The sequence below is a fragment of the Tursiops truncatus genome, chromosome 10, assembly GCF_011762595.2.
Source record: "Tursiops truncatus isolate mTurTru1 chromosome 10, mTurTru1.mat.Y, whole genome shotgun sequence".
Taxonomy (NCBI): domain Eukaryota; kingdom Metazoa; phylum Chordata; class Mammalia; order Artiodactyla; family Delphinidae; genus Tursiops; species Tursiops truncatus.
Genome location: NC_047043.1, coordinates 36,149,528 through 36,162,680, shown reverse-complemented (window position 1 = coordinate 36,162,680; position 13,153 = coordinate 36,149,528). Strand labels below are relative to the sequence as shown.

The window sequence follows — 13,153 nt, the reverse complement described above, 5'->3', positions numbered from 1 at the left end:
AGGCTCCTGTCTTCTGCTGACGTGCTGCTGCCTGTCTCTAGTCACAGCTCCCACTGCCTCTTCTGATCCCAGAGCGGGGTGGGGCAGGAGGGGCCTGCTCAAGCCAGGCCAGGGGCTTACCTGGGGCCGAGGGTGCCCGGTGACAAGGCACTGCAGCACCAAGGTGTCCCCCTCCCGGATGGTGTAGACGCGCTCACTGATGTTGTCCTCTTTCACCACACACGCCTGGCCCGCGTGCACGATCTGAGCCTGGGCTGGAGCTGGCGGGAGATGGGGAGGTTTAGACAGGAGGCACCAAGGCCAGAGGGGGTCTGAGGCTCCCTCCTGAGTGTGTCAGGGGGAGGGGTCAGCCCAGACTTCTCCATGACATCCCTCAGAGGCCTGATCCCATCGAGCTCAGGAAAGAATCCTCCTAGGGCCCCGGGCCAGACCAGAAGGGCCAGGGACTCAGGACAGGGGCAATTCCTCCCCATCCCACGGCCCTTGCAAGAGATCTGTGCTCTTCAATGAGCTGAGGACTGTGAGGGGGCTTTGTAATCTGTGCAGAGTGGTTATCACCCAGTGAGCATCATGTCTTAGCAGCCCCCTGTCGTGCAGGCTGCTGGTGCTCTGCCCAGCTCCCTGTATCTGGCAGGTGCCTCCACTCCCAGCTGCTGTGTTAGCTGCTAGGCACGCAGAGCTCACCTGCCCCAGGGAATTGCCCTCATCCAGTGGGAGCTGCCTGGACCAGACATGCCTATAGGAGGTCATCCCTTCCCCAATACATACACACCCCAATGACTGGTGGACATGATGCAAAAGCCCAGCCACCTTGCCTCAAGCTGGGGTGACCGCGGTTCTGTTCATGCTCCAGAGGCCCCCTACCCCACCCCAGGGAACAGGCTGAGACTAAGTCAACTAAACCACATTTTCACCTGGCTGTTTCCCTTGTCCCCTTTCAGTTGGTCCTTAGAGCACTTTCTCAGCACATCACTTGCCTGAACTCACTGCCACCAACAATCCAAGGCTCAACCTTCAGCGAACCTAACTAAGATGGCCCCCAGCCCCAGGGACTGCACGTTCCCCTCACCCAAACGCCTGTTACTTTTCCCTCATTGCTCTCTGAACCTATGCCAGCCTCCTCTCCAAGGGAGAGAAGTTCTCACCGGGGGCCTGGAAGCTCTCACAAGACTTTGGATCCTCCCTAACCTCTCTCACAGTGGCCAGGGCTGGGATCTGACCAGGGCTGGGGGACCAGAGCTGCGATATGGCTGGGGGACCCAAAGGGAAAATGATTGAACCAGAAAAGTTCATGGCCCTCCTTCAGTGTCTTAGCCCCACTGTCCTGAAGGCAAACCAGCCCCCAGCCCACCAGTACTTGGGCTCTGGGAAGGAGGGCAAGGCCCCCAATTTCAAACCTGTCTGCTCACATATGAGGATGGAGGGAGTGGAGGCTGGAGAGCTAATCCAGGGCACGAGGGACACAAGGGGGTGAAAACTCAGTCCTTGCCCTAAAGAGGTGCAGGGAGGTGAGATAAAACCGGTTCATAAAATGTGTAATTTCCTCCGGGAAGCATTCCATGATTGACCTACATCCTCCCTCCTTCTGTATCCATCACTTTTCCAGTGCAACAGCAAAGCATCAATCTGCGTGTCTACCAAATTCAGCATTCTTATCTTTCTGCCTACCAGACCATGAGCTTCACACCTTGGTATCCCCAGCGCAAAGCCTTGAATATAGCAGGTACTCAGTGAACACTGAATGAATGAATTTATAGGAATATGCCATGGTGAAGTTGCTAAGCATTGTTAAGAAAGGTAAAGAGGAGGTGAGAGGAGAGAGACATCACTGTCTGCTGGAGAAAGAATCACAGAAGGCTCTATGGAAGAGGCAGCTTTTGAACCAGCCCTCAGAAAACAGGGGGGCTTCCTGCAGGTTGATAGGGCAATTTTATATTCCATATTACCCGGGGTAAAACACCAGTGATTTTTGGACCTTCATTTTCTCATCTCTAAGATGGAGAGAATGCTACCAACCCTGAGAACTCACAAGGGTGGATGTGATCATCACACAGGATAAATGAGAAGTGCTTAGTAGAACTCTGATGTGTTCTACTGTTGCCACAAATAGCACCTTAACAGAGTCTTTCCAACCAGCACTGATGGGACAGTCATGAACTCATTACAGAGGTGGGTCCACAGAGGCAGCCAGGGCACACATCAAGAAGTTTGTGGGGCAGCCATCTGGGGGGTGATGTAGGCTGTGTTTAACCATGAGAGTCTCTGCAAACAGTGGCAGCTGCTACCAACCCAGAGTCTGAGTGTCCAGTCTGGCTGCCATGGAGGAATGAACCTAGGCTAGTTGTCAGGAGACAAGCTGTGTGACCTTGGGCAAGTCAAACCTCATGGGCCTCAGTTTCCCCACCTATAGGAGGGGAGTGTATTAGATGACTTCTGAGGTCTTTTTTCAACTCCTACTTTCTAAGAATTTTATAAACAGCACGTGGGCCCTGTATAAGATGCACCCTGGAATCTAGGGAATGGGTCTGAAACTATCATCCCCTGCAATGAAAATGCTTTGGGAAAGATAGCCATCTGTGGCCAAGGTCCTCAGGAAAAAACCCACCAATGTGTGATGTGTGTGCCAGTTGTTGATAAGCCCAGAAGGCTGCATGGATGTCTGCAAGAGGCCTGGGGTGCCTCTCAACAAGGAAGACATTGATTTAACAGGCTCCAATGGAAGATAAGCTGTAATCTTGGACACTGTGGCTTGCCCGTAGCCAGGCAGTGTTGTAATGAAAGACACTTTGGTGACTGATAAGGAATACTGAAAAAGAGCTGGAGAGCTGGACTTTCTCAGGGCCCGGCTAGCCCAAGCCAGAAAAGATGGGGCCTGGCCAGCAGACACAAGGCCTCTGGCCACCTGACAGGTACTCTTCCTCATTGGACATTGGGCTATGAGCTGGCATCATGGTGATGACATCATTAAGATTATCTAACGCCCTTTAATGACATTAACTCCTAAGACTATCCAACTCTAAAATAGTAGAACCACTTTGGAAGAGATTTTGGCAGCACCTACTCAGGCTAAACAAGGGTACACTCCATGATGCAGGAATTCCACTCCTGGGTATGTACCCAATAGAAATTAGTGCTATGACAACCAAACAATAGGTCTGAGAACATTCATAGCAGCTTTATTCATTATAGCTAAAAACAAGAAACAACCCACATGTCCATCAAGAGCAGCAAGGATGAACAAATTCTGGCATATTCATACAATGGAATATTACACAGAAGTGAAAAAGAGCTACAGATAGACACAACAACCCTGTTGAATCTCACAGCACAGTTTGAGTGAAAGAGCTCAGACATAAAAGAGGAAATAGTGTATGATTTCATACATTTGAAATTCGAGACTGGAAAAACCAACCTTATAGTAACAGAGCTCTAAACAGTGGTGGCCCTTGGGTGGAGGTGGGCAATTATTTACTGGGAAGGGCACAAGAGAAGTTTCTGGGGAGGAGGTGGGATCCCATCTCGTGAGATGGGAATGTTCATAGTCTTCATCTGAGCGGCTGTTACACGGGTGGATGTACACGTAAAAATGCATCAAGGTATTTGCTTTAAGATTTTACTATATCACTTTACACTTCAATTAGATTAAAAAAAAAAGAGCATCCACCCCGCTTTGATGACATTGTCTGTTGATGTTACCCAGCTTCCTCAGGTGACACTAACCATTACAATTACCCACTCCCTTTACTCTGAGTCCTATTTGAGGAGCCACTTCCCATGGCTGACTTCTTCCCGGTTCAGATTTGCCTTCTGGTGCAAGTGCTGCCTACTTGCAAAGCACTCAGACCGCCTTGGCATAGACATTCCAACTTGCCCATCACCCCCGCTGAGTTTCGTTAACATGAGTCAGCCTGCCCCACTCTGCTCACCCCTGGAACGGCTGGAACTGCTTTCCGACCCTAAACCAACGGAGATCCCACCAAGTTACAGACCCCCAAAGGGGTTCTGTCCCACTGAGCCTCAGCCTCTCACTCTACACACCCCAGGAAGTCACTACCAGCGGCAACATTTTCTGATTCTAAAGGCAACCAGGCCAGGGCCTGAGTCAAGAGGCACCATGACATAATCCCTTCATTCAGTCTATCAAACAACAAAAGCAGACCGCTGCCCTGGATGCTAGAGAGACTGTCATGAAAAGCAAACAAAGACCAGCTCTGAAAGAGCATTGTTGGGGAGATGGATGGCAAACAAGGAAACAGAAATGAACGGATGGTTTCAGAGTGTGTTAAGTGCTAAGATGACCCTAAAGCAGGGCGTCGTGAAAAAAGGAACAGTGGGCAGAGAAGGGATCTGCTGGAGAGAGGTGGAAAGAGCAGACAATCTGGGACTAATTTCTGGCTCTGCTACCCACTAGCTGGGTGACATTGGGCAAGTTACTTAACCTCTCTGAGCCTCAGCCTCTTCATTTGTAAAATGGGAACAATAATGCCTTCTCCCAGGGCTAGTGTGAGGGTTGAATACAATATATGTAAAACATCTGGCCAAACAGTATGTGTTCTGTCAACAAATGACAGCTCCTGAGATGATTAAATAGGAGCAAGAGGTGGGGACAGAAGACCACCCTCTGTGGCCCCCTCTATATCTCAGGGGTGGAGCCGCTCAAAGCAGACACTAAACCATTAGGGATGTTTCACGAACGTGTTCAGAGTTCATGTTGAGGACTGTGCAGAGAGTCGGAAAACCAGAGGGGAGGGATGGAATGGAGCCCTTTCTGAGCGTCCCTCTTACACACTTAACTCTCAGAAAGTTACCTTGTGACTTTTAGCAAGTTATTTAAGCCGTAGTTTTCTCATTTGTAAAATGGGGTTGTGGAGAGGAATAAATAAGTAAACTCAGGTAAAGTGCTTAAAACTGTCTGGTACACAGTAAGCCGTCAAGCATGTCAGCCAGCATTATTATTCCGTAAGTGATCCTGCACTCCTCTTAAAACCCCACCTCCCCAGGGGACTGCAAGGCCTTCGCATGAAAGGACGATGTCTTATCTGCCACAGATGATGAGGCCTGTTACATTCCTGGGGTCCACTGTATATTTGCAAGCTCCTTGCCTCAGTTCTGAGAGCCAGAAAGGGCACGTCCTAGTTAGCCTCCTTTGGCAGAGAAGGAGACTGAGGCCTGGAGAAGGGAACACCCTGTCCACTCACAGACACAGGACAGTAGCAGAGCTGGGACTCGAACCCAGGCCTTCTTCCCACTAGCTTGGAACTCAGTTCACTGCCCTCCACGGACTCCTCTACCCCCGCCTTGTGTCACTAGGGGAGCCCTTTGCAATGCATATTCCCAGGCCCATGCAGAACCACTAGCCCTGACTCTTCAGGGGCGGGCCTCAGAGGTTGTATTTGTAACACGCTCCCTTTGAATTTCAGAGGCGCTGCTGGATTTGTTTATCTCTGCTTGACGCCACGTTGGTGGATAGAAAATAGGAAGGATTGTGAAACAATTTCCCTGCTTCTGGCCTATGAGACTTCTGCTATTTCACTCTCCCAATATTTAGCAACAAACACCACGGAAAAGGAAAACACTGTCTGCCAAACCTGTGCGCCATAAAATGCTCACAGATAGCCCATCGCCAAATAAGGATGCGGCATCTTCTCCCTCTCAGAGTCTCGGCACACACGAGTATACTATTAAAGGCCCTGAAAAGTCCTGCAATAAACACATCCATGTAACTCGGTTTAATCCAGTGCTTTCCACTTGACCATAAAGCTCTTTCCTAACAGAGTATAATGGCTGTGGAGCCAAGTAACATTCCCCTCCCCAGCCCCTTGGTTGAGAGTAACCAAGCGGCATGAGACATGTCACCAATGAGGCAGCATCCTAAGGAGGGCAACTGAGCAGAAATGGCAAGTCCCTGGCACATGCTTCTGGTCTATCAGCTCACTCCTTTCTACCTCCAAAAGTGTACACCCCAAACCGTAGGTAGGGGTGGGGACTGCCAGCACCCAGGAGGCCCAGTGAGGGAGCCACAAACTCTCAAGGACGCATGTTAAGGCAAATTCCAGCTTGCTCCGTGGCTTTCTGAAGAGAATTCTCACTGGAACCTAGAAGGAGAATTTCATCAAGGACCCCCATCCCCCATCAGAGAATTTTCTCCCCAGCTGCGAGCCAAGGGGGTGGGGGACACTGGCAAAGTACACGAGGATGCAACAGTAGGATGTGGAGCCAAACAAGGCTGACAGACAGCAAAGGGAATGAAAACCCTTGATGAAAAGCCCCATCACATCAGCTTTCCTGCAGCTTTCCTCCCCACCATAAATTTTAAAAGGTTAATCATGACCAAGTGGGATCTGGTGTTCTGCTTCCCCCTCCTGACTCTTTCAGGGGAAGTGTGTCTGCAGGCTGCAGAAACTTCCAAACAGAGCAGAGTGGTGGGAAGGCAAGGAGAGAAAAGAAGAAGGGGGTGCTGCCGACCCCCCCACCTGAAGTTGGTTCTATCTCCCAGTTACTGGATGGCAGGGCAAGTACCATCACCCTAACCACCTCCTGGAAGCATCACTGAGTGTTCCGGGCCAGGCGATATGGAAACAGAATCTGTGGTCTGGTCCTACCTTCTATCAGATAGTCATTCAACAAATCCTTATAAGTGTGACGTGCTGAGCTTGGTGCTGGGGGTACAGAGAGCTATGGCACTCAGGCCCTGCACTAGGGAAGTGCATAGTCTAGAAGAGGTGGGATAAGAATGATGCCTATAAAGGCCTGCTGAGAGGCAGAAAGGAAACAAGGAGGGATTACTGTGAGCTGGAGTTATGTCTCAGGTCTCCCTCCCATCACCATGATATAACGATCACATAATAATATATACATAATAATAATATTACTCTGCGCAGGCGTTTTATTGAGTGTTTTGTATCTATTATCTTATTTATTGCCCACAACAAGCCTATTATTGTTCCCACTAGTCAGATAAGGAAGCTGAGGCTCAGCAAGTTTAAGTAACTTGCCCAAGGACACCCTGCTGGTTTGGAGTCCATCTGACTCTCTGACTTTTGTGCTAAGCCCCATGCATTTCCAGTTTGCAAGTGCCAGGCACAGTGCTGAGGACACAGGGCTCCAGGTGCAGGACATAGTCTCTGAGTCACTGGTTGGGCCTGTCCCACGTGGCATCCTTAGAAACTACTCCTCCCTCATTCTCCCAGCTCCTGGTACACACATGTTTATCGATCCTTTTGTGTATGTAATGCAAATGGACACTTAATAATTTAGCAGAGTTAACAGTGCTGAAATATTAACAGGCTTTTCTCTTTTAATTAGCTGCTCAGAGAATGGCGGCCAGGGCCTGAAAGGAGGCTCTCAGGGCAGGCGCTCGGCTGGCTCCTCCTGGGCCTCCTTCTGCCAGAGATGATGCTACACACCTCTCCTGCGGACCACAGACCATCAAATGTGTACCTCTCAGGAAAATTAACCCTGCTCTCTGTGCTCTCCACAGTGGGGCTTTGCCCTGCCCTCCCCACAGCCCTGTCTGCAGAGCTGGCTGAAGTCTGCCCTCTGTTTCGGCCGCTGGCCAGGGGGCAGGCCAGGTGGCTTCTCAGGAGTTCTGGAGTCTAGGGGAGGTGCCAATTCCATGCTGGGAAAACAAGTTTGAACCAGTCCACCCACCAGTACCACCTCCCTGGCCTCTCCTTAATGTCAGTCATCTTGAGGGGAAGCATCAGCACACCCTGCCCCGTCCACCTCTGGTCACTGTCTCAGGGCATTAGACCTTGGTCCAGGATGATTCTCTCTCCATCTTCCCTCTTGCTCCCTGGCCTCCCAGCCCTTCAAAGGCACATACGATCGCCTGTTAACTTACCATTGATTCATGGATCCCTTCTGTAACATTTCCTGAGCACCTGTTGTCCTGCCCTCGGCTCTAGGATGCAGAGGCAGTCAGGCACATCCCCCTCCCTGAAGCACCTCTGCCCTCCCCTTGCTGCCGACTCTATTAAAGTCTGCTCTCAGCAATACGTCTTTTTTGCTTACCAAAACCAGATCCACATTCAGCCGACCTCCCCTTTGGCTTCAAAAATCTCTCCCCAGCCTGAGTATGTATGTATCTATCTCTGACCTCCAGGTCCAAGAGCACTGTTACTGAGTGTGGAAAGCAGCCACAGCTGAAAGATCAGGGCACAGGCTGCCAGCCTGTCACCATGATTGAGCATGAAAACAAGCTCTGCTCTCATAGTCAGAGGCAGGGCCTGGTAGGGCTCGCGGGGTCTGCTGCTGTGTGTAAGGCCCGGTTCCATTTTCAGGAGCTGATACTGTTTGCACAGCCTGATGCTTCCGGCAGAGCCTGGCACTGCTGAGAGTGGTGGCCAGTCCATCTGTGCCCCCGTCCCTGGGAAGGTTTGGCACCACTGCACCTACACCCTGGCCCCATCAGAAGGCACACAGGTTTTGAGAGTGCCAGGTTCTACTCATAGAATCTTCACTGTCTGCATACCAGTGGAAGTCTAACCTGCACACAACTAATGAACTCAGGGATGTTAGGACAGGCCACCAGAAAGCCCTCTAAGTGGGGGCTCTGAGGTCCCCTGGGGGAAACTATAAAGGGACTTTCTCCCTGGTGGGCAGGGAGATCAAAACTGTCAACAAATGAGGTGCCCTAGGACAGTGCTAACATTATAGGCAGGACACTCAGGGAAGAGAGATCAGAAAGGCACATGCCTCAAGTTGGGCACTGCTTGAGCCAAAGCTGTAAATGCAAGTCTGAGGGGCTGCCCAGATGGTGTAGTATGAGGGGCAGGAGGTAGGGCTCTATCTCTCCTCTAATAACTATGTGACCTTGGGCAAGTTATTTAACTTCTCGAAGCCTCAGTCTCTTCATCTGTAAAATGGGGATAATACTACATCTCAGCTCTAGTGAAAATAACTTCTAGGTTGTGAGGATTAAACGAGATAATGCACATTTGGTACAGAGCATAATCACTAGCATCTAGTAAGTGCTCAATAAATTTCAGTTCCCTTTCCATTTGATCATATAGCCTGGGACCCTTTGGGACCCTGTTCCAAGGGCCTGTAAGAGGAAAATGTAAAACTGAATGAAGAGGTCTACTTTGGGGGGATGCCAAGAGCCATAATCCCGAGAGACCAGAACATCAATATGGACAGAAAGAGGTAATCACTGGAAGGAAAGCTCTCCCCAGAAGAACATCCAGGATGATGGAGAGAGAGAGGGGCTACCACCTATCAGAGCAGAGAATGGTTTCTGGAACCCAGGACCTGAGTCTGCCTGGCCCAGGGCTGTGGGGCCCATGGACATAGGGTTTCTCATGTAAAAATTTTCTGCTGGGGTCCCGCTACGCAGCCCCACCAAGATCTGCAGTCCTGGAGATCCCATCACTGCAGTTCACTTGGCCCTGGACCCTGGCAGTGGGCCAAATTCTGGATGTGACCAAGCTTCCAGCTGACAAAGCAAACCTATTGAACCAAGCCCATGGGAGGGGCAGGGCTGGAGTAGACACAGCACTCTCATTCAGATTGTTTGCAATAATTGCTGTGTGACCTGGGGCAAATCATTTAACTCTCTAGTCTACAGCCTCAGTTTCCTGCCTGTAAAATGGGCATAAGAATGCTCCCTATTGAGAGCGTTAAATACAATAAGAATAGAATCCACCAATCACAGCACATGCTGCCCAGTAGATGCTCTAGAAGTATAGTTAGAAGGGAGCAGAATAAAACCAAACTCACGGGGCTTCCCTGGTGGCGCAGTGGTTGAGAGTCTGCCTGCCGATGCAGGGGACACGGGTTTGTGCCCCGGTCCGGGAAGATCCCACATGCCACGGAGCGACTAGGCCCGTGAGCCATGGCCGCTGAGCCTGCGCGTCCTGAGCCTGTGCTCCACAATGGGAGAGGCCACAACAGTGAGAGGCTCTCGTACCGCAAAAAACAAACAAACTCATACCTAAGGGTGTGTCCACCCTGAGAAGGTCCCCCTAGTCTGAGAGTTGAAGCCTCCAGTGTTAAGCCTCCAGTGTTGAGCCTGACAGGCCCCTGAGTAACCCTGTTTATTGGAGCCTGAGGCTCAGTCACCTGGGCACCAGCGTACCTGTGACCAACACTAGGGATGGGGTACATCCTGGGTGGGACCAGAGACACACTGCCAGGTCCAGGCCCCCAACCCAGAATTCAGAGCCTTGGCCAACCCCGGGCCAGGGAATGGAGGGAGCAGTGGTCTCGCTAAAGCAAAGAACCCTCAAAGGCCCCTATGACCCAAAAGCCCAGTGTTTTCCTCCCACCCCCCGAGCTGAGACCCAAGCCTGAAGCACAGGGCACAGCTTGCAGCCTGACACAGGCCTGGCTGTGGGAACCGAGGGAGACAGGGGGCTGAGGCACTGGACTGGGGCTGAAATGAGCATCTGGGGACCTGGGTCCTCAGAAAGAACAGGATGGTGGGGGGGCGGGGCTTGGGCCCCCTGAAAGAACGGGATGGTGGCAAGTGGGTGGGAGTTCTTTCCAACCAAACCTGCAAGAACTGGCTGGAAGTTCCACTCCAGCGCTTAACTTGACTAAACCCCCATTTCACCATACAAAACAGAGGCCAATAATATTAGGCTCATCGTGTCTCACGTAAACTGTAAAGTTCTGCACAGATCAGGTCTTATTATTATTAGGTGTTCAAAAGACCCAAATATAGCTTCTGGAAGTAAAAACTGGAAGTTAAGAAGCAGGCCATAATGCACCTATTAAACCAGTGAAAATAAATTAAAATGAAAAAAATCCATTGTGGCTGGGCTGCGCACAAGCCCGGCTCAAACTTTTTGTAGCACGGGCCGGCAGTGCGAAATGAGAACCGTAAAACTGTTCCTATCCTATGACCTATTAGGCAATCTCACTTTGGGGAATAGGCCCCAAGGAAATAATTTAAAAGGAAAAAGTAATTCACATAAGGATATTCACGGCAGAGCTATTTAGAAGAAGAAATTGGCATCTGCCCAAATGCCCAGCACTGGAGAAATGGTGCCCAAACTCCAGCGCATCAATGCAGGGGGTGCCCTGCGGCCATTAAGCTGACAGGTCTGAGGGCTCAGTCAATACCAGGAGATGTGTGTAGGAGATAAAGTCAGCCAAGAGAGCCGAATGGACCACTGTTTACTGCTATGTAAAAATATATTGACAGGTGTGGGCAGGGAATTTAGAATGAATGGTTAATGTTTGATGGTCACTGGGTTCCGTTTTTTTTCCTATGAAGTTGTTTAAGTGGATAATAACAACCTTGAAAGCAAAATCAATCTTGAAGCTTAACAGCAGGTGGGGCCTTAGACACCAGGACAGAAGGACAGGGGACAGAAGGACAGTGTTTCTGCAGAGCTTACCACCGCCACTCTGGCTGGGCAGCACTCTGCCCCCTCCACCCCCACCCCAGGCTACTGTGGGTTCCTGAGCATCACCCCACCCATCTGGGGGTTAGAATTATGGGTGTCACAACCTGACGGCTTGAAACCTCTTAAAGCTGCCCCTGTGTAGTTCCTCCAGGCTGGACCTTCACCCCAGTTCAGGAGGCAGGAGGAGGATTGCCTCTGAGGGTTTAAAAACCAGGGATCAGAGATGCAAGGGCCTGATTAACTTTATGCCTCTGTCCACATCCACTGACCTCAGGAGGACAGCACTTAGTGACCCCGCCACACCCCCAAGGCCTGAGAGCCATTCCTCACCCTCCGTCACTGAAAACACACTGGCAGCCAGAAACCTGGGAGTCATCCCTGCCTTCTCTCCGTCCACATCCCATGCCCAACCCACCAGCTCAACCTTCGGAACTGATCCTGCATCTGACCCCTGAAACACCAACCTGGTCTTAGAAACCACTACCACGATGCCCTGCCTGGATTTTTACAGCAGCCTCCAGAGAGCTCTACCCTGCTTCCTCCCTTGCCTGGCACAGTCTGTTCTCCACAAGCAGCCAGAGGGATCCCTTTACAACATTAGGTCAGACCCTGTCCCTCCTCTTCTCAAAACCCTACCGTGGGTCTCCTCTCACTTTGAGTCAAAGCCATAGCTTTTTCAATAGCCTGCCACACCCTGCATGTGTCCTCCTCCCAGCTGCGGCCGCACTGCTGTCTTTGCTCTTCTTCAAGCAGACCAAGCCCACTTCCACCTCAGGGCCTTTGCACTTGCAGCTCCCCCTGCTGGATTGCTCTTCCCCGGATTTCCAGAGCTCACCCCATTGCTTCCTTCAGCTCTCTTCTGAGACAGGCCTTCCCTGACCACCCTTTTTAAGACAGCCTTCCTGCCTCCACCACCATCACTCTAAATCCCCTTACCTGCTTTGTGTGTTCTTCATACCACTCATCAACACCAGCATATTAAATAGTCACTTGCGGGTTTCCCTGGTGGTGCAGTGGTTAAGAATCTGCCAGCCAATGCCGGGGACACGGGTTTGTAGCCCTGGCCCGGGAAGACGCCACATACCGCAGAGCAACTAAGCCCGTGCGCCACAACTACTGAGCCTGTGTGCCGCAACTACTGAGGCCCACATGCCTAGAGCCCCCGCTCCACAACAAGAGAAGCCACCACAATGAGAAGCCCGCGCACCACAACAAAGAGTAGCCCCTGCTCGCCACAACTAGAGAAAGCCCGCGTGCAGCAACAAAGACCCAGTGCAGCCAAAAAATAAATAAATAAAATTTTAAAATAAATAAATAAATAGTCACTCGTGCATTCTCTTTCTGTGTCCCTTTCAAAAGGAGAACACCCCTGGGAGGGAAAGCACGTTAAATTTCTGAAAGGGATGATCAATCTTTTTTTTCTTTTTTTTTTCAAGAGTCAATTCCAGAAGCATAAAGTTTGGGAACATATTTTCTTTTAGCATCAGGTATATTTATAAATTGGGAAATGTAATACTTGCCCCCCTGCTAAGTATTCTCATTATTTTTTTCTTCCATCACTGAAGGGTTTCTCTCCTTTTTTGGCTGAAATTTAAGAATCCACATAAGTGGCGTGCACTGTAGGATCTCAGCATGCCAAGTCTCTGAACAACTTGTAAATGACTAGAAACCCAGTCGGCTGGGGGAGAAAAGTGAAGGATCTGTGGATGGGGGAGGCCAATTGGACCTAAGTTCAATCACAACCAGGGACAGAAAAGTCACTGCCATTAGGAGGCTCCTGGGGGCTAAGGACAGGAGGT

At 50.6% G+C, this 13,153-nt stretch overlaps 1 protein-coding gene across 2 annotated transcripts in view; it reads right to left on the bottom strand.

Moving 5' to 3' along the window:
* The window catches only part of MDGA1 (MAM domain containing glycosylphosphatidylinositol anchor 1), a 57,677-nt gene that overhangs the window by 28,654 nt on the left and 15,870 nt on the right, over positions 1-13,153 (bottom strand). For both annotated transcript variants that reach the window (XM_033864320.2, XM_033864321.2), the window contains exon 2: positions 121-260. In XM_033864320.2, the coding sequence (XP_033720211.1) occupies positions 121-260 (140 nt within the window). The remainder of the gene's footprint in view (positions 1-120; positions 261-13,153) is intronic.